The 22,401-nt window shown below is 45.2% G+C and overlaps 1 protein-coding gene across 1 annotated transcript in view; it reads right to left on the reverse strand.

Moving 5' to 3' along the window:
* The window catches only part of arhgef49 (Rho guanine nucleotide exchange factor 49), a gene marked incomplete at both ends in the record, with an annotated part of 34,200 nt that extends 15,705 nt beyond the window's left edge, over nucleotides 1-18,495 (reverse strand). The window contains 4 exons of the mRNA XM_079518679.1: nucleotides 3,109-3,346; nucleotides 15,759-15,908; nucleotides 16,993-17,242; nucleotides 17,694-18,495. Coding sequence (XP_079374805.1) covers nucleotides 3,109-3,346; nucleotides 15,759-15,908; nucleotides 16,993-17,242; nucleotides 17,694-18,495 — 1,440 coding nt within the window. The remainder of the gene's footprint in view (nucleotides 1-3,108; nucleotides 3,347-15,758; nucleotides 15,909-16,992; nucleotides 17,243-17,693) is intronic.
* Between the last annotated feature and the right edge of the window lie 3,906 nt (nucleotides 18,496-22,401).

The raw sequence follows: 22,401 nt of genomic DNA on the forward strand, positions 1-22,401 counted from the left end.
CTGTCTGTCTGTCTGTCAACTGTATTGATAGATGATCAGATGTAATAATATATATAACCTTCATTCCTTGGGTAAATCCCTGTGTCGTACATAATTGGTATAGCTATTAGCCCAATATTGCTGTTACACATTTCACTTGAATAACGTTGCCCTAGTTTCGGCTTTGGTGGTGGGTGAGAAAGCCCTTCATCCAATCAGCATAGAGGGGGCCTTCCTCCATTCAGGATCGAGCGGGGGCGGGCCTTGGTGGTGCGCGTGCTGTTGGCCTGTTGTGTGTGTGTCGTCGTCGTCTCCCCCCCCCCACTGTAGAGCGTGTGCATGTGCATATCTTGTTACCGGGGAGGACCGGGTTTTTTTTCCTCCAAATCACTGAATGCTTTGGGCGGGAACCCCTTTTGGTGTTTTAAGCATTATGTTATGCTTTAGCTGTTGAGAAATAGCAGATCTACAAGCTCATAGCTTGTACTTGTAACTTGTAGGTCTGCTATTTTTGAAAAATCTTGAAAATATGGCGCAAATCTTTGAATATATATTCTTTCAGAGCGAACGTTTTTAACTCAAATCTTTGCTTCCAGGGGGAGGTCCCTGGAACAACATATTTTCAGATGGGGGTCCGCGGCCAAATACAGATAATTCTGTGGGTCCTTGACATGAAAATGGTTGAGCAAATGGGTTAAAAAAAACTCCTACAGTCTGTAGGGGCCACAAGACCCTTGGGATTGGACCCCATGGGGTGAAAGTTCAAAGGTCCTCGCTATATGACACACGACACCTTTGTATAGATACAGGTCTGGTGGCCTCTATCACCAAATCTCTAACGATATTGACGTTCACATGATTGATTCTATGACCACCCTCCCTCGCCACCCCCCCCCCCCCCCCCCTCCACCCCTTGATGCTGACGATTCCTTGAACAACAACAACACGCTTTAGCTGCGCATAATGCTAACCCCTTTTGGTGTTAGCATTATGTTATGCTTTAGCCATTGAAAAATAGCAGATCTACAAGCTCATAGCGCGCCACCGAGTGGCGCGCTACGAGCTTGTAGGTCTGCTATTTTTGAAAAATCGAAGAACGACAGACATAGAAACATAGCTTTTTCAGAAAACTGTCAGGATGTAGAAGACATTTTTAGAATCTGGTCTCAGGTCAACATGGGCTAGAGGACTTAGGAAAGGGTGTACATTTTCACAACACCGCATGACGAAGCGGACGCGCAGCTAGGACACATACTGTACACTACACAGGCCACAATATAGTCGATGTCAGAGAATAGTTGGTGTCACAACAAACGCGTCGCAGTGCGACGTGCTGGGAGCTTGTAGATCGGCTATTTTTTGCTATATATATTTTTTTTACATTTTAAAAAATATATAAAATATGGATTTAACCCATTTAGGCCTGACGTCATTTTTTTTTAAAAATGTCTTCTAAATCATGACAGTTTGCTGAAAAACCTATGTTTCTATATCAGTGGTTTTCAAAATATTTCATGTCAAGGACCACAAAAATATATATATTTGGCCACCGACCCCCATCTGAAAACATGTTGTTCCAGGGACCCCCCCAGAAGCAATGAATTGAGTTAAAAACGTTCGCTCTGAAAGAATATATATTCCAAATTTGTGCCACATTTTCACGATTTTTCAAAAATAGCAGACCTACAAGCTTGTAGATCTGCTATTTTTCAATAGCTAAAGTATAACATAATGCTTTAAAACACCAAAAGGGGTTCCCGTCCAGAATGGATTAAGTGATTAAAGCAGGAAAAAGACATCACTTACGCCACATCACAGTTATTACGATATCCCAAAATCCCAAATGATATCTATATAGTCTCTTAAATCACGATATCGATCATAAAATATCAATATATCGTCCATGCAGCCCTATACGCCGCGTGGAATCATTCTCCATCGTGAAAGGTCGCCGGTTGCAATGACACCACCAACGCCAACCATAGTCGTTGAACTGTGACATTTGTCACCTATGTGCCGCCACCCTCCTGACTTTTACACATGACGACCGCAATACAGCAAAGCACCCCCTCCCCCCCAACCCCCACACCCAGTCAACAATCATACATGCTCTCACCCCCTTGCAGAGAGCGAAGCGGGGAGTGAGAGACATTATGGCTGGTGTGACAGGCAGCCCCCAGACCCAACCGAGAGGAACACACACACACACAACATTAGCAACGGGCTAAAAGGCTAGTGCAAAACAGAGGCATGCATACGGCGGACGGACGGACGGAGAGAGCAATGAAATGAAGATGCGAGTTACCAGCGGCCGTCGGTCGACCGGGGAGGGGGGGGGGAGACTTAATCCTGCTTCACCGCATCGTCGCGTTCTTTTTTGGGGGGGGGGTGGGGGGGGGGGGGGGGGCGGTGCAGAGCGCCGCAACGGTCGTCCCTGTCAGACTCTCACCACCACCACCAATCCCTGCATGAGTGTGTGTCCCTATGTGTTTGTGTGTGTGTGTGTGTGCATGCGCACGCGCGTGAGTGTGTGTGTGTGTGTCGCAGTCCCCTTGCCTCAACCATCCTTGAATGGTAATGATACCCTGTACTCCTCATACAGTATACATCTCTGCCGGCGTCGCGGCAACGACGGAAAAGACGGTGAGCGAGACGCATGCACGTGCGTGCACGCGAGCACACACACACACACACACACACACACACACAGACAAAGGCAAGGGCAACTATTGAAATAACCCATTTAGACCTGAGGACAATTCTACAAATGCCTTCTAAATCCCTATGTTTCTTCTATGTCAGTCATTCTCAAACATTTTCATGTCAAGGACCCCCAAGATTATATGTAAATGTAAAAATCTGAAAATATGTTGTTCCAGGGACCCCCCCAGAAGCAAAGATTTGAGTTAAAAACGTTCGCTCTGAAAGAATATATATTCAAAGATTTGCACTACATTTTCACGCTTTTTCAAAAATAGCAGACCTACAAGATCATAGTGCGGCACCGAGTGCTATTTTTCAATAGCTAAAGTATAACATAATGCTTAAAACACCAAAAGGGGTTCCCGTACTGAATGGGATAATAGGCAGAAAGAGAGAGAGAGAGAGAGAGAGAGAGAGGGTCCTTACGCATTCCGCTGGCTCCTCTCCTCCTGCGGCCGTCTCGTCGCTCGCCTCCTCCTCCTCCTCTGTCGCTCCGCAGGCCGCTGCTGCCGCCGCCGCGGTTGCCATGGAGACGGGCGAGGATTGACAGTGGGTCGTGGGGGGGGCGGTGATGTCAGAGCCTCCTCCTCCTCCTCCTCCTCCTCCTTCCCGGTCACCTGACACCCTGACGGGGGTCTCATCGGCCGGGCTCTCTGCACTGCAGCTGGAGAGGAGGAGGGAGGGAGAGAGAGAGAGAGAGAGAGAGAGAGAGAGAGAGAGAGAGAGAGAGAGAGAGAGAGAGAGAGAGAGAGAGAGAGAGAGAGAGAGGACGGATGGGGAAAGGGGGGACGAGGGAAGGGATGAAAGGGGGAAGGAGGCAAACACAGAGGGGGACAGAGAGAGGAGGGAGCGGAAGGTAGGGGGAGAGAGAAAGGGTGAAATAAACAGTTATCAGTGGCGTGCACAGATAGACACTAGGGGGTGCTAGAGCACCCCCTGCCCCTTTCCCTCTGGACAAATGTGCCCTTTAAAAAAAATATATATATATTTGTACAGTGTATGTGTTTGTTTGTGTATGCATGTACGCGCGCACGTATCAATTCTTGATAAAAAAAGCTTCTAATATATTATTTAGGCCCCAAAATCTATAAATCTCACACTATTAAGGCCGTTTCCACGCGCTGCACAAGGTGCCCTTTTTTTCACTTGAGCACCTGCCCCTCTACAATGTCTGTGCACGCCACACTGACGGTTATCTGGAGAATAGCAAGAGGAGGTGCAGGGATAGCATTATGATCGCAGGCTTCCCTGCGTTGCTCTTCCTCCTATACTGTCCGTCTCACAGTCTCACAAATTGCTTCCTTTTCCCTCCCCAGACTTTCATCCATCTCTTCTTGTCCCCCTCCTCCTCCTCCACCCACCCACCCACCCACCAGCCCCCCTCGAGGGACTTGTGGGTCTGGTCCAGCCAGCCACCACTGAAGGACCCAGGGGAGCGGTGATTAGACGCATCAGCGGCCATTAACACCTGAACCCCCTTTGACCAAGGTCGCTGACCGGGGGGGCAGGGGGCTAGCATGCACACACACACACACGCACGCGCGTACGCACGTACACGGCACACACACACACGGCACACAGGCACAGCAACTTAGCAAAAGCATCGTCACGCATTTCCTTTTGGTTCCTTTGTCGTCGTCTGCTAACTGGCTGAGTGGCTGGGTAGACACGCGTGGCGGCACACGGGGGGCCCCGCCGCGTGTGCTCAAAGCCCAACCGCTGCTGCCGCGACCCCCGGGGAGGAGGGGAGGGGAGGAGGGGAGGAGGGAGGGGAGGGGAGGAGGGAGGGGAGGGGAGGCGGACAGGGAGGGTTTCCATGTAGGTGACTTTAGCCCGTTTAGGCCCGACGTCAAAATAAAAAAAAAAGTCTTCTGAAAGAATATATATTCAAAGATTTGTGCCGCATTTTTATGATTTTTCAAAAATAGCAGACTTACAAGCTCGTAGCGCGCCACTCGGTGGCGCGCTACGAGCTTGTAGATCTGCTATTTTTCAATAGCTAAAGTATAACATAATGCTTAGTTAAAACACCAAAAGGGGTTCCCACCCAGAATGGGTTAGGCTTGTATAGGTGGGAGAGGGTCTGCAAAGCTATCTGTACATGTTTGTAGTGTGTATTTGTATTGTATGTAATGTTTTACATAATGTGTATTGTATATACTGTAGGACCCCCGTCTAAAATGAGATGCTATAGGCCTGGGCAGTGGCTCAGCGGTCCAGGCACCTTGGCCGGTAGCCCGAGTCTGGCGGTGTGCCGCGGGTTCGACTCCCGATCCCGACGGCCTTTTACTGCATGTCACTCCCCCGGCATTTCCTGTCAGCCTATACTGCCTGTCCCTCTATAAAAAATAAAATAAAGGCGAAAGCCGCAAAAAAAAATCATTAAGAAAATAAATAAATGAGATGCTACATCTCAAGGAGCTGTCCTCTCGATACATTTTGAACTCATTCTGACCGACACTGCGTCGTGGCACATGAAGCACATGGACACAATGAACAAGATGATGTGCAAATTCCACGACAATGGAGGCAGGATGAGCCATTTGTTGAAAATGATATCCCAAAAACTCAACCATTTATAGCGACAAAAAGAAAATCAACCAGGTGTTCGGTGGAGATGCAAAGAAATAATAAAGTAAAGTAGGGGCTGGTGCTTCAAGGATCAGTGGAACTGGAATACTAAAGAAAAAGGTGGCGATCCGAGCACTCAAAAAGGTTAAAAAATGAGGAGAGGGTGGATAAAAATAGATGTACTTTATTTAGAAAAGTTAAAATAAGCCAACATGTTTCGACTCAAACAGAGTCAGGGCAAGTACTTGCAAGTACTTGCCCTTGCAAGTCGAAACATGTTGGCTTATTTTAACTTTTCTAAATAAAGTACATTTATTTTTATCCCCCCTCTCCTCATTTTACCTTTTACCTTTTGAGTTAAAAAGAGAGGACGGCTCTCCATCAGTGTTGTTTTCGTCGAGTAAAACTATGACGAAAAATGTTTGTCGACCACCTTTTTCCACTGAGGAAAACTAAGCCATGATGACTAAAACTAAGACTAAATATACTGATAAAAACTAAACTAAAATGTTAGGAAGGGACTAGTGGACAAAATATCCAGTATAAGTCATTTTACACGCGTCGCGCTGCGACGCGTTGTGGGCTTGTAGATCGGCTATTTTCAGCAAGTGTAAAATCAGCCATTACGACTGCATCAAGGCCCGCCAAAATACATTTTAGTCGACTAAATCAACTGTGGATTTAGTCGACTAAAACTAGGCTAATAGAACACTAAAACATTCCAGGTGACTAAAATGTGACTAAAACTAAATGAAAACGTTTCAAGAGACTAAAATAGAAATTTGCTGCCAAAAACAACACTGCTCTCCATTTAGCGTTGAGATACAGTGAGCCCATCCTGTGTTGTCAACAGAAACACCCCTTTCAATCAATTTCCTGACATTCTTCCAGTTTTTGACTTTACTATAAAACTGACACATTGTGACGTTACACAACTTATTTATTTTATTTGCGCAACTTGAACAGGCTATAGGGTTTTCTAGAATTTCATTATGAAATGTTCATGACATAGAGATGAGCCACGTACCTTAAGGTCATCGGGTCAGGGTCTACTGAAGGTGACCCATAAGGCTAAACTGGTCACTAAAAGGGATCGGGCTTTTGTGGTTAAGGCCCCAAGGCTCTGGAATAGCCTACCAGAGGAGCTGAGACTAACCCAGTCTAACACATTTTAAAACCCTCCTAAAGACCCATTTTTATAGAATAGCCTTTGCATCTCCCTGATTTGTATCTGTGTTTGTTATTTTGCATTTTCTATTCTATTGTTATTTCTTTTGCGCCTGTGATGTATTCTGTTATTGTTGTCTGACTGTTCAAAGCACTTTGTAACTTTGTTTAAAAAAGTGCTATATAAATAAAGTTTTATTATTATTATTATTATTATGAGACTAAGGTGACATTCACACCAGAAAGCTTTACTGCGATTAAAACGAATCCTGCTGCGCATTGTCCGAAAGTTCGCTTCGTTTGGCAGGTGTGAAGGCTCATTCGAATCCTAATGCGCAGCAAAGAACCGCATTCTACTCCGCCCAAAAACGGGGGTTTCGCTTCGCTTCCAATCGCACTTGATTTCGATTCGGTGCAGGTGGGAATGCAATCCGTAGCAAATAAAGGAAATTAAGCAAACTATCATGTGGCGGATAAGGAGCTAAACACAGTTGGAGACGGAGAAGGGATATTAATTTTACGCAGTGCAAAGATGTCCCGTTATCATGTGACGTGGTCAAATAAGGAGACCAAATTTAGCCCTCATCGAAATATGAGGACGAGCACATTAATCTATTGCTTAAGGAAACACATAAAAAACACTGCAGTGTACAGAATATTCTGTCTGTCTGTCGTGCGTAAACATGGAGGGCTGTCACTGTGGGGATCCGAGTGGAGAGTGGAGACTTTCTTCATCTTGTTTAAATATAAATACTTCAAAATTAAAACACATGTTTAGCTCAGCATGATCTATAAACTGTATAGCTAACATGGCATATGCATAATAATTGTGATCGGATCATCAATGGGACTCTGGGAGTAGGCTATACTATTGTAAACTTCGGATCATTTTGCGCTCACGTCTCCGCTGTGCCTCGTTCATGTGCCCAAAAGAACAGTGGCTAGCGCGCGCGCGCGCACGCACGCACGCACACACACACACACACAGACACACTAAGTCCCCGACGAGTCGACGACACACTGCATCCGTTACCCTCACTTTACGTGAACTATTACTCGAAGTATATTTTTAACATCGGCTTTCTGAACACATTGATTCAATTCCCTGCTACGTTTCCTTGCTGCGCCTGACACAGCCAGTGTGAAGGCAAACCGCAGCAAATTAAATATGCAAGAATCCAAATTCTCCGCCCATTCGCATTCGATTCTACCGAAGTATTAGGTGGGAATGTGACCTAAGATAAAGGTGTTCCAAAAAATCCTCAACGGTGACATTTTTAGACAAATGAATTACTATACCGGAGGTTAAGATAATGTCACCCCCTCTGTCACCCCTCTGCATTCAGCACACCAAGAACGCTTTTCTCTTAATCTGGTGATCAGCGCTGACAGTTCAATCACTAACAGGCTATACGCGTGCATGCATGGTGTTGTATCATTTAACTTTTTTAAACTGTGTTAATTGGCCATGATAACCTCGTTTGGCCTTAATATGCTGCATGTGCTGCTCCCTTTGATCCTGTCTCTGAGCATCAACACACCCCATGCACGGTGAATCACTATGAGGTCTCATTAAGTCATTGCCTCTTACATAACCCCTAGTGGTGGAAAAAGTACTCAATTTTTGTTACTTGAGTAAAAGTATCAATACTGCAATGTAGAAATAACTCCGTTAGAGTAAATGGCCCTGAATTAAAAATGTACTTGAGTTTAAAAGTGCAAAGATATTGGTACCAAAAGTACTAAGTGCTAATAATACAGATCTTACAAGCTGTGAGCTTGTATATGGGTCAGTTTTCACGGACAGAATGTTTGCACTTTTATGACATACTCCGAACGGGGATGCTCGGCTTCATTTGGTTAAAAATGCAACATCAAAGACAATCTACAGTAGCATCCATGCACTAAATACAGTATGTATGCCAAGCATGCATGATATCATTATTAATAAGTGTAAGAGCCATTTGAGCCTCCTAATTGTATCCAATGATGTCCACTGAGGGGCGTGGTCAATGTCAAGATTGGCAGGTGTATTTAATCAGGTCTTAATCAAGCAACAGGTGTTGCTGACAACAGTTTTCAGACTGTGTTTAGGAGGCTGTTGTTGTCTGTCTGTATCATTTAACGTTTATTGTATTCATGTAGATGTATGCTGTAGTGACTAGGCCATGCAGAGACAGATAAATCTTCAACACATGTTTGGACATATCACTAATCACTTTCTGGAGCACACGTCTTAAAAGGAACCTTGGCCAATAACACAAATATGCCTTAAAAATATGCCCTCTACAACTACAATAAAAAAATAAAAACACCTTAAATATATATATTCTTTTCATAAATAGAGAATCTTTCAGTCAATAGGAGCTGCTCCTATGATGTCATATGCCCATATATGGTCTAGCCCTATGGAATTTATGGAATGCATATGCTAATAAAAACCAACTTTATGCTTCCTATAAGGATAATATGAGCATCAAAGCAATATTTTAAATACTTTTTATTAGCTTGTGCATTCCATATATTCCATAGGCCTGGACCACACATAGACATATGACATCATCAACTTGCGACAGGAGCAGTTCCTATTGAGTGAAAGATTCCCTATTTATGAAAGAAATACATTATTTAAAGTGTTTTTAATTTTATTTTTTTAGTTATAGAGGGCAAGTATAATGTTGTAAGGCATATTTGTCATATTAGCCAGGGTTCCTTTTAACACAATCAGTGCCGGAAGTCCTTCAAAATAGAAGCTCTGGGGTGCCGGAAAGACATGGCCGCTTTTACTCTGAAACCCACGACCCGGAAACAATCCGCTCAAAAAAGTTATCTTTACATTGCTAGCTTACATTGCCATCGTTTTAATTTATACGATATATGATCCAAAAAGCGTTCATATTTTGCGGGAGAGACGGATGAGGAGAGAAATGAAGCGCTAGTATATCGATCCGTTCAAAAGAGAGCGCCCTGGATTAGGAGAGACGAGTCTTTCTTTCTGCCGCGCTAACAGCTAAGTCAACGGTAAGCTAACAAGAGTCTAGTGTAGCATACGGTAGCCGAAAGGCGAACTGACAAATAAAAAAAAGGAACAAATTCAGAATATTCCTATCTCGCCCGTATCATTGAGGATGCGCTAGGACGTCTGAGGACGTCGTATGTACGCGTCGATTGGGACCCCTAGGACGTGTGGTGACGTCCTACGGACGGAAACGTTGAACTACAACCCGACTGTTCGGCAACCAGTAGGCTATAGTGCCACAAATATATAGGCCGCTACAATAAGGTTTAGAGCTATAAAACCTTGAATTGGTTTCCACTTGGAAAAGCTGTGATTAAAACCTCTCTCCGTGCCAATATTACCTGTCACACCTCAAATGATGCATGGGAGGTAATAACCTGAAACCTCATTTGTTAGCGAATCGCCGTGAACGATACGTCACCTCTTACTGCGGCAAGTGTGACATTGAAATTAGCCTGGCTGTCATTTTCTTCCCAATTATATATCACTCCTCCTCACAAGGCTCTAAATACACACATGTTTACAACAGGTAGGTTGTGCACATCCAATCCAATCCAATCCACCTTATTCATATAGCACCTTTCACAACTCAAGGTTTACAAAGTGCTGTACAGAAAGTTAAAAGCTAAATACACCAAGATACCCATGTACCTGTCTAAATACCTCCTTAATGTCAATGAATTCCACACCCACAACACCAGAGGGAGTTCAACAAACCATGTGCAACCCAGATTCGGCACAAACAAGGGACTAAATTCATTTCGCTCCTATGCCACCAAAATGTGGAACGCCATTAAGACATGCAAATCCCTTGACTCCTTCAAAACTGCTCTCAAAGGGCACCTACCGACGGCTGCAATTCGAAACTGGCCCCCGTAAAATCTGAATCCCCCACCCACCCCTGTTTCCCCTCACTGTATATGTTTCTTTTCCCTTTTTACCTCCTATGATGATTTCCTTTTGTCTATATAGTTGTGTATATTCGTACGTCTCTAAATGTTGGGCCCTATTGTAAACAAGTGTAATGCTTTATGGTGTCGTCCACTCACTGTTAACAGTTTTTTGTATTGAGTTGTACTTGAAATGTACTGTAATTCTGCAAACTGTTAATAAATCAATCAATCAATCAATCAATCAATCAATCAATCAATCAATCAATCAATCGAACACTATAAAGCTAAAACAAAAGACACCAACAGACCACACAGTAGAAAAAGGACACATAGCAACAAAGCCACAGAAAAACACAGAACTCTCAAACGGAATTAAAAGCCGAGGTGTACAGGTGGGTCTTAAGGCGAGATTTAAAAGTCTCGTTGGTTGGGGGGGCCAGTTTCACATGGGAAGGGAGCTCTTTCCACAGTTTGGGGGCTATGACAGAAAAGGCTCGGTCACCTCTGGTCTTTAAACGTGCCTTTTTTTTGTGACCTGGAGATTCAACTGGCCAGCAGAACGCAATGACCTCGAGGGAGTGTAAACCTCTATAAGGTCACAGAGATACTGCCGTGCAAGGCCGTTCAGTGATTTAACCCATTTTGACCTGAGATCAGATTCTAAAAATGTCTTCTACATCCTGACAGTTTTCTGAAAAAGCTATGTTTCTATGTCAGTCGTTCTTCGATTTAAAAAAAATAGCAGACCTACAAGCTCATAGCGCGCCACCGAGTGGCGCGCTATGAGCTTGTAGATCTGCTATTTTTCAATAGCTAAAGCATAACATAATGCTAACACCAAAAGGGGTTCCCGCCCAAAATGGGTTTTAAAGACAAAGAATAAAATCTTGATCAACTCTAAAACGGACGGGGGAGCCAAACACTGTGGACCAGAGCTGTGTGCGGACGGACTTCTCTTCTTTATAATTCTAAATACACACATAAGCAGAAATGTTGCACGTTGGGGAATATACAGCGAGCTAAACATGCACGTCCAAGTCTTTGTTATAGCGACCATATAGCGGCCATACGCTCCGCTATAGCTCCAGTACTTTGCAGCGTATACGGCATTCCATAAACGTCTCTCTGGTGTGTGATAATGTGAATATGAGTCTGACCCATTCAGGACGGGGGAACCCCTTTTGGTGTTTTAAGCATTATGTTATACTTTAGCTATTGAAAAATAGCAGATCTACAAGCTCGTAGCGCGGCACCGCGCTACGAGCTTTAAAAGATGGTGAAAATGTGACGCAAAATCCTTTAATATATATTCTTTCACAGCGAACGTTTTTTAACTCAAAAACATATTTTCAGATGGGGGGTCCGGTGGCCGCGGCCAAATACAGATAATTCTGGGGGTCCTTTGGACATGAAAAAGGGTTGAGCACCACTGACATAATAGAAACGGAGGGTTTTTTTTCTGAAAACTGTCATGATTTTTGTATCAAAATCAGTTCTCAGGTCTAAATGGGCTAATAACCCGACAAGGAGACCCATCATGAACTATGATGTTCTGCATCCACATTGTTATGCAGGGTATAGGCTCGTGGGGGCCATGGGGGGGGGGCTAAAACAGAGACTTGTTTAGTGGAATCAATGGCCCCCGGGGAGTCTGGGAGGGAGGGGGGGGGGGGGGGGGGGGTGGGGGGGCATGGATCAAACGGAATATCATGAATAGATCTTCCAAAACATTAAAATATTCACGGACCCTGAAGCTAATGGGAGAGAGGGCAAAAAGAATATAGATCCATGATGAAGGGAATGCCTATGTTGTTGTGATGGCCTCGCTGAGGGTTATATGTTGAAAGATATGGACCGAAGAATAATGTGGGGATCGAGCGACGGTCTCAGAGCTGTTAACCCATTTTGGGTGGGAACCCCTTTTGGTGTTAGCATTATGTTATGCTTTAGCGAGTGGCGCGCTACGAGCTTGTAGGTCTGCTATTTTTGAAAAATCGAAGAACGACTGACATAGAAACATAGCTTTTTCAGAAAACTGTCAGGATGTAGAAGACATTTTTAGAATCTGATCTCAGGTCAGAATGGGTTAACATTCATATTTAGAAAATGTTTCAGATGTCAAACATTTCTGAGATGATAGAATGATGTTGGATGATGATGGTCATGGAAGAGGAACCTTCTGAAAGCTTCATGGGCAAAGATAATCAACTTCAAAATCTTATAAAAAAACGGTCAAAATGACCTCTCAGTCATGCTAGTGTAGGACTTTGCATGTGTAAACGCGATCGGCGGACAAAATTCACATGCACCACAAACACACGCACACACACACCTAGACAAAGACACAAAGAAAGAAGAATTTCGCTGAAATCAAATCACACGCACGCACGCACGCACGCGCACATTATTTTTTTGCTGTCTCCACGAAGAAGCTGAGATCCAGCCATCCATCATCTCCTCCAGCATTGCAGACAAAGAAATGACAGCCAGTGCACGAGAGAGAGTAGTGCTGACGGCCGGGGCGGGCGAGGAGGTAGAGATAATGCTCCTATCTCCTATCTATCACATTCTCAGGACGGACGGGCGTGCAGGGGGAAAACTCAAGGCTGTACTGTAAAATTCCTCTGTAGTTCTTATCGTTTTTTTAAGCTCCTCGTCTGTCTGTAGCCCTGAGTGTGTTTTCAGGGTCAGGTATTTTCTCTAGACTAGCCCATTTTAGGCGGGAACCCTTTTTGGTGTTTTAAGCATTATGTTGTACTTTATAGCTGTTGAAAAATAGCAGATCTACAAGCTTGTAGCGTGGCACAGAGTGCCGCGCTACGAGCTTGTAGATCTGCTTGTAGATCTGCTCAAAGATGTGTGGCGCACATCTTTGAATATAATATTATTTCAGAGCGAACGTTTTTATCTCAAATCTTTGCTTCTGGGGGGGAGGTCCCTGGAACAACATATTTTCAGATGGGGGTCGGCGGCCAAATACATATAGTTTCTGGGGGTCCTTGACATGAAATATTGAGCACCACTGATACAGAAACATGAGGTTTTTCAGAAAACTGACAGGATTTAGAAGACAATGTTTTTAAATTCCGACGTCAGGTCTAGAGGGGCTAGACAGAGGGCATGGATGGGATGGACCTCGACCTGGTGCCAAAACACAACCTCACACCTCCCGTCTGGCACGTCCTCCAAATCAGACAAACGGCGACAGACAGACTGAAGGTTCCATCCGTTCATCCAACAGCATTCATCCAATCCAGGCCAGCAGCCATCAAGAGAGAGAGAGGGAGACAGAGAGAGACAGAGAGAGAGAGAGAGAGAGAGAGAGAGAGAGAGAGAGACAGAGAGAGAGAGACAGAGAGAGAGAGACGGAGAGAGAGATAGAAACGAAACACTGACCCCTGGCAAAGACACATATCTTCTCTCCCAAGCAGGGAGCCATCCCAGTTATACCTCCAGCAGCTGTTACTGCACAATAAACCATTCTGACCTGAGATCAGATTCTAAAAATGTCTTCTACATCCTGACAGTTTTCTGAAAAAGCTATGTTTCTATGTCAGTCGTTCTTCGATTTTTCAAATATAGCAGACCTACAAGCTTGTAGATCTGCTATTTTTAAATAGCAAAAGCATATCATAATGCTAACACCAAAAGGGGTTCCCGCCCAAAATGGGATAACTGAGATAAATTGATATGCCAACAACACACAGACATGAATGCACTGGCAGACGGACGTATACATGCCTTTCACGAGGCACAGACTCACAGTTTCATGTATAGTACACACACACACAGCCACACGCACGCACGCACACACGAATGCACGCGCACGCACACACCCTTCAGCACATCAGTCATCAGTCATTTGCCCCCAGTCCCAGATGCCTGCCTGCCACATGATCTAATTTCACCGTCAAAAGACATTAATTACATCTTAATCAAGATGAAAACACGCCATTTGGCAGAATACCGTGGTCCCATCAGTAAGGAAGGAAAAACCCACGTAATGTCGAGATTCCAAATTAAACGGCAGCCAATTGGATCTCTGTCTCCCTTATACATTTCAATGTGGATTTGTAATATCACGTCCAAAATAAGGTATAAACTGGTGCGCGCGCACGCACGCACGCACGCACGCACGCACGCACGCACGCACACAGACAGTATTTGGCCTGTACCCCCTCACAGATACCGGGGGGGTGGGGGGGACCCCCACTTTGACCTCAACCCTCCCCCGTCCCCATCTGAACTAGACTCGCGTTGCCAGACTGTTGCCTCTCGCAATTTTCAAATGATTCTGTCATATACCGTCTGGAGCAACGGAAGATCATGAGTAAAATATAAAACGGAAGTGGAACCTCCTCCACACCCACTTCCGTTTCGTCTTTACAGTCGCACACATTTAACCCTAATATTAGGGTTGGTACCAGATCCGATCACGTGAAAAAAACCTGGTCGGGACAATCCCTACCTAATATAAATAGAAATCATCTAAGGTAAGCATACTGCATATATAGCTTGCTGCTTAGCAGAAATCGAAATAAATAATACTAATAAGCTCTAAAAAAGCATATTTTAAAATATATTTTTGGAACGGAAATGACAAACAGATTATTCGGATTTCGGCAGTGGTGGAAAGTAACTAAGTACTTTTACTTAAGTACTGTATGTAATTTTGAGGTATTTCCAATTTCCAATACTTTTACTTCTACTCCACTACATCTCGGAGCCAAATTTTGTGCTTTTACTTCACTACAATTATTTGAAAACTTTAGTCACATATTGAATTTGTGAAATGTGACATTCTGCAATATGAATACTTTTACTTTTAGTACTTTAAGTACATTTTGATGCCGATACTTTTGTACTTTTACTCAAGTACATTTTCAATGCCGTACTTTCACTAGTAACGAAGTAGTTCTAAATCGAGTATGGGTACTTTTACTTAAGTAAAACAATTGAGTACTTTTTCCCACCACTGGATTTCGGGAGGTGTAGTTCCAGACGGAGTTTGTGGAATAGTTTGTCTGCAGGCTACGTGAAACTAGACTACATCCAAACTAACCTCGCCTCACCAGGCTTTCCACCTCGGAGGAAAGCCTGGTCTCTGTTCCAAAGTGCCGTATGAACCGGTCTGGAGCGGATGATATCATTACGTCATGTTGTAGTCATTGTTTTGTAGTCAACAGGCAGGAACAATCAAACGGAACCTCCTTTTCCCTCAAACCGGAAGAATAACAATAAAAGCTCTCGTATAGCCTGTAGCTTTTATTGAGAAAAATCGGTTTGAGGGAAAAGGAAGTTCCGGGAAAGATTACCGACTACAATACTATACAACATGACGTATGTATAGCGATATCATCCGCTCCCGACCTGGTTCATGAACCCAAAATGGAACGGTGCCCTGCAGGCTATACATCCGAACCAACCTCTTCTTGATGAGGTCCAGAGCGGAGCCGATGAGGCCGTCCTTCATCTTGTATATTTTGGCTCCGTAGCGGGACAGCTCGCTCCCTTCCAGCAGCAAGGCGGGGCAGCAGCTGGCAGGACGCTCCCAGCTCACCCCACTGCTGTGATCACTGTTGGGTTTTATTGCACAGCACAAAATGTAGATTTAGTTTGAAGTCATAGTACTTTCTAAATCCTGACAGTTGTATTAAAAACCCATGTTTCTATGTCAGTTGTTCTCAAACATATTCATGTCAAGGAACCCCAAATATATATGACATTGGCCGCCGACCCCCCCCCCCATCTGAAAATATGTTCTTCCAGGGACCCTCTCAGTAGCAAAGATTTGAGTTAAAAACTTGCTCTGAAAGAGCATATATTCAAAGATTTCAGGCACATTTTCACGATTTTTCAAAAATAGCAGACCTACATGCTCGTAGCGCGCCACTCGTGGCGCGCTATGAGCTTGTAGATCTGCTATTTTTCAATAGCTAAATTATAACATAATGTTTAAAACACCAAAAGGGGTTCCCGCCCAAAATGGGTTAATCTTATAGTATGACTACACCACCTTGAGTTATCAAGGAAAATAATGAATAGTAAGTAAATCGTTGTTTCCCCACACATAAATTCGCCAATGAGGTTTGAGACAGAGTTTTCCCCAAACACATGGAGTTTATTTAAGTTAAAGACATAAGAGTATTTCAATATGAATACTACAGCAGTTTATTAGGTGCCTAATTCAAATACAACAAGAATGTCCTAGAAAAGTATCAACATAAATGCAATAAACCAATTGGCGACAGTTTTGAATCATAGTGCAGTTTTAGTCGACTATAAATCTACGGTTGATTTGGCGTCGTAATGGCAAAAATGTTACACATAGTGAAAATAGCCGATCTACAAGCTCACAACGTGTCGCGCTGCCAAAAAAATGGTGTCGCGCTCATGTAGTCGACTATAAAATGTATCTTGGCGTAAGAACAGGTACGCTCTGAGTAATGGCTAATTTTACACTTAGTGAGAAAAATGCATGCAACCAAACCTAAAATGACTGAATGTCTTTTAGTTCTACTGGATCTCTTTCTTCTCCACTATAACCCCTTGCTCACATTTTAGCCTATAGTTTTTATTGGTTGATGAAATTGTCAATATATTTAGTCACAGACAAACTTATTTCGACCATAGTTTTAGTGGACGAAATCAACACCATACCTGTGATGATGGGGCAGGAGAGGCACGGAGATCCCAGCCGGCTCCAGACTGCTCCTCCTGGGCTCGACGACGCAGCCCCTCCCCTCCTCCTCCCCCTCCTCTGCCGCCATGGCGGCGGCGGGGGTCTCCTCTGTCTGCAGGGGCGAGCGCGGAGCGGGGCCCGTGCGGATGGGCGACAGCGTGCAGTGGGGCGGCGAGGGCAAGGGGGGTGTCTCCGAGGAGTGTCCGCCCTCACCACCTGTCCTCGGGCCTGTAACGAGCACGACCGTTTTCAGTCGACGATGAATTTGTCATCATGCAAATAATTGAATGATTTTTTCGTGTATTTTGGAATTGAGCATTGGAATTGAGCATTGGGACGTTATGTTGACAATCTATACAAAGCTCAGAACGCATCGCATCATGAGCTTGTAATTTGTTTTTTTGTTGTTGCTTTTATTATATTAAAAATATATATATATACTGTATATAGTTTTGCCCTAAGTGCCCCAAATAGGGAAAATAGGTTGAAAAGTGGTTGAAAGAAGTACAATTATGAGGAAATAATGATGGAAATAAGACATTTCTGTTCATTTATGAACGTGAACAGAACATGATTCCAAAGATGATGCACATTAATTTGCTCAAACAAACAACTGCGATCAGGCAATTATATATAATAATATAACCGTGTGTAATATAATTGTGGCCTATAATAATACCTGTCCGTTCTCCTCCTCCTCTCTCTCCTCGTTCTCCGTCAGAGGCAGACGGAGGAGGAGGAGCGTCGGCCCGTCCCGAAGGAGCCGTCGTCTCGGCGTCGGGCTGCACTGCGGACAGCTGCACCTCCTCAGCCTTCTCCGACGCCGTCGTCCCGCTACCACACTCCTGCTGCCTCATCCTCTTGAACTCCTCGAAGGTGGGGATGTGCAGACGCCCCGTGGGGGGTCTCCGGGGCTCGGGTGGCGCCGCAGCCGCCGCGCGTTTGGCGGCTATGTTGTCCGTGGTGTAGGAAGTCTTAAGAAGAAGCCCCTCCTCCGGGCGCTCCGGAGAGCCGTGGTGGTGGAGAGCCAGCAGGTTGGGCGAGCTGTTCTGCCGCCGCAGCTGCAGCCGCCTCAGCACCTCCTGCTTGATGTCCTCGGGGCTGGTGATGCGCCGCACCGCGCACTGCATCGGCCTGCAGTGAACGGCCACCGTGGGGACGTGAGGAGGAGGAGGAGGGCCTCCGTCCCGATCGCACGGCGGCGCCTGGACCGTGCCGGGCACGGCGAGGGACGGTCGCAGTGGATGCTGGGGCTTCAGCGGCTCGGCCGCCGATGACCGGGCAGCGCTTTGGAGGCGCAGCTTATCCCTCAGGCCCTTCCTGGCCTCCCATTCGTCCACGCCGCCGGGGAACAGCCACTGAGGGAAGAGGGGCAGGTCCGTCCTGGGGGGCAGGCACCCCCGCCGTCGCGGGTAGAAGGCCAGGCTCTCCGGGTTGGGCATCATCGCCCCGTAATAGCCCACCTTATTGGAGCCGTCCATCGGGGCCCCCCAGTGGCTGCTGGTGGTGGCGGTGCAGTGGAAGATGAACTCACTGTCCACGCTCCTGTAGGGGGACGCCGTACAGACCCGGCGTCTCTGCCTGCTGCACGTTGTTCCAGTTGAGGTTCTCCATGCTCCTGTAAGGCCTGCTGCAGCCACCGCAGCCTCCTCCTCCCGATGGGTCGATCATCATCTCGCCCTGCCCGCCGGGGCAGGGGGCCCCCTGGCTCGGAGGGGCCCCCTGCTGCTGCTGCTGCCTGGGGCCACCGTAGCGCATGAGGCCCAGGTTGGTGAGCAGGGTGCTGCTGTTGCACCTGGACATGAGCGTCGGGAAGGCAGCCCCCTGGTGGAGGTAGGCGGGGGAGGCACCGGGTCCATGCTGCTGCTGCTGGGAATAGGGGAAGGAGGAATGCAGAAGCGGGTTCGGGGAGAGGGGAAGGTCGGCGATGCAGGGCTCCAGGTCCATGGCGGCGGGGGTGGGGCCGGCAGGGGGGTAGCGGGGCGGGCTTCACGTCTGGCATGGCCTGCGCCGGCCCGAGGACACGCATGCGGCGGCAGGCGGGGGGATGCGCAGCCTGTTGGGGGGGGGGCAAAGATTTGAGTTAAAAACGTTCGCTCTGAAAAAATATACATTCAAAGATTTGCGGCACATTTTCACGATTTTTCAAAAATAGCAGACCTACAAGCTCGTAGCGCGGCACTCGGTGCCGCGCTATGAGCTTGTAGGTCTGCTATTTTTCAATAGCTAAAGTATAACATAATGCTTTAAAACACCAAAAGAGGTTGTACACTATAGAGCAGTGGTTTCCCCCCAAACGTTTTCATGTCAAGGGCCCCCAAAATGATACTACCCCCCCCCCCCCCCCCCCCCATTTGAAAATATATGCCAAGGACTCCCATAAGAGAAGATTTGTAACGGCTCTAGCAGTGATTTTAAATTTTTATCCCACGATTTTTTTTCCAACCCATCTTTTCACCCAGTGTCAGATGCCAGAGTTTTGGGGCCCGATGCCAATCCGATTTATGAGTGACGATATCACTGACGATTCTACCAATATTTTGTCCAAAAAAAAAGTTCAGGTCAATTTGAAAAAAATATTTTTTAAAAAAAAAAAATGAAAATGAAATGAAATGTAATTATAAAGCAAACATTTTAATAAAATACACATAAAGTGAACTTTATCTTATTTATAAGGAAAATAAAGGATTTTTATTCTACTTCTACTGCAGCACAGAGCTGCCTTGGACCCTCTTTTAAGTGTGCCACCTTCTTTCTTACCTATACTCCTTCACATTGATTTGGACTCATTCAAGGTATAACTTTGAAAGAACTCGTGCGCTGTATAACTAGATGTCAGTGTTAGCCTTGTGTTGAGTTCAGCCCGTGCTGACTCTTGTACGCATGCAGTACACTACAGAGTACAGACACACATTGTATGAACAGAACCAAGTATAATCAGGCCTTCACACACACATTGTCTCTCTCTCTCTCTTTCTCTCTCTCTCTCTCTCTATAAATGAGCACACACACACTTGAGTCTCCTCAGTGGAGACTTTTGTATCCCGTCCCTGGCCATGTGACTTGTAGCCTTAATCCATTTTGGGCGGGAACCCCTTTAGGTGTTTTAAATGTGTTATGCTTTAGCTATTGAAAAATAGCAGATCTACAAGCTCATATGTCTTGTAGAGCTTGTAGGTGTGCTATTTTTGAAAAATCGTGAAAATGTGGCTCAAATCTTTGAATATATATTCTTTCAGAGCGTTCGTTTTTAGCTCAAATCTTTGCTTCTGGGGTGGAGGTCCATGGAACAACATATTTTCAGATGGGGGTCGGCGGCCAATTAAATATAATTTTTGGGGTCCTTGACATGAAATAGGTTGAGAACCACTGAAGAAACATGAGGTTTTTCAGAAAACTGTCAGGATTTAGAAGATATTTGTAGAATGGATGGTAGGTCTAAATGGGTTAATGCCAGGAGTGCAGTCCAAACGGATATTGGATAACCGTGGTGCCGGGCACAGTGGCATTGTCCCTGATGCGTGGTTCCTTAACTTGAATAATCACATTCATTTTCTATAAATGGCTCCCTCGCTGTTTTTTTCCCTCATGTCTCTGCAGCAAAAAGAACGATAAGAGGGGGGATTATTACCGTCCTTGTCAGGCTATTAATCCGTTTTGACCCGAGGACGATTCTACGAAATGTCTTCTAAATCCTGACGGTTTTCTGAAAGACCCCATGTTTCTGTGTCAGTCGTTCTCAAACATTTACATGTCATGGACCCCCACAAATATATGGAATTGGCCGCCGACCCCCATCTGAAAATATGTTGACCCAGGGACCCCCCCAGAAGCAAGGATTTGAGTTAAAAAACGTAGCGCTCCTCAAAGAATATAGATTTGGGGCCACATTTTCACGATTTAGCTCGTATGAGCTTGTAGATCTGCTATTTTTCAATAGCTAAAGTATAACATAATGCTTTTAAAAACACCAAAAGGGGTTCCTTCCCGTCCTGGATGGGTTAAAAAACATGAGATTGAGAGAGAGAGATAAAAGATGGACGGGCGGGGAACGGGCGGGGGGTGGATACAGTAACATGGCTGACGACTGCAACTAAAGGGAACTGTGGCTGGGAAATATCTTAGACAAGAGTAGACTGACTGGAACTCACCTATGCCTTTTATGGCATAGGCAGCTCTCGGCAGGATCCGCCTCTCTAAACTAGGCACAGCTGCTGGACATTAAGACTAATTAATTAGAGCGACAGAGAGAGAGAGAGAGGAGTGTGTTTGTGTACTGCGTGTGTGCGTTAATTTAACAAAGGTGCAGACGATCAGAAATCAGCAGAGAGTGAGAGACATTTGCGCTACTGTATGCCGAATTGAAGTGGACTCGGCCCCAGACTTTTTTTTCCTCTCTGGAAATAAAAACGTCTGGGTTATTTCCGAGGCTAAGACAAGAGAGAAACACATTGGGAGGAGTGGATGGACAAGACAGGCAGAGAGAGAGCCATGCAGGGTCAAATAGAGAACATATAAGAAAGAGAATAAATTCCGACACTGTCTCTCAGTCGTAGTAAAGAGTCTTGTTTGATAATGTTGCGCATCCGCAGCAGCAGTCAGACCCAGACAGGCACGTTTCGGCGCGCAGGGCCTTCGCACTGCAGTGTTGTTTTCGTCGACTAAAACTAAGACGAAAAATGTTCGTCGACTACCTTTTTTCACTGACGAAAACTAAATGGATTGAATGGTTTGACTGCTGCTGCGGATCCAACATTATTAACCCATTTTTAGCGTTTTAAGCATTATGTTATGCTTTAGCTGTTGAAAAAAAGCAGATCTACAAGCTCATAGTGCGGCACCGAGTGCCGCGCTATGAACTTGTAGGTCTGCTATTTTAGAAAAATCATGAAAATGTGGCGCAAATCTTTGAATATATATTCTTTCAGAGCGAACGTTTTTAACTCAAAACTTTGCTTCTGGGGAGGAGGTCCCTGGAACGACATATTTTCAGACGGGGGACGGCGGCCAAATACAGATAATTCTAGGGGTCCTTGACATGAAATAGTTTGAGAACCACTGACATAGAAACATGAGTTTTTTTCAGAAAACTGGGTTTAGAAGACAATTGTAGAATCGTCCTCAGGTCTAAATGGGTTGATATATAAACAAGACTGAGAGTGCGGATTTTTATTCTCTTTCTCTACATGTTCTCTTTGAATCCGCACCCTGCCTGCAGCACTATGCCTGAACCTTTAAAAAAAAGACTGTCTGAGTCGATAGCGTTGCCTTTTCCCTTGAACCAAACAGAGTATATACATACATACAGCACAGAGACTCAAATGTGAGAGAGACAAAGGAGGAGAGGAGGAAGAGAGATTTTCCTCCTCAGCCACACCACTGAATGG

Source organism: Electrona antarctica, assembly GCF_951216825.1.
Source record: "Electrona antarctica genome assembly, chromosome: 13".
NCBI classification, from domain to species: domain Eukaryota; kingdom Metazoa; phylum Chordata; class Actinopteri; order Myctophiformes; family Myctophidae; genus Electrona; species Electrona antarctica.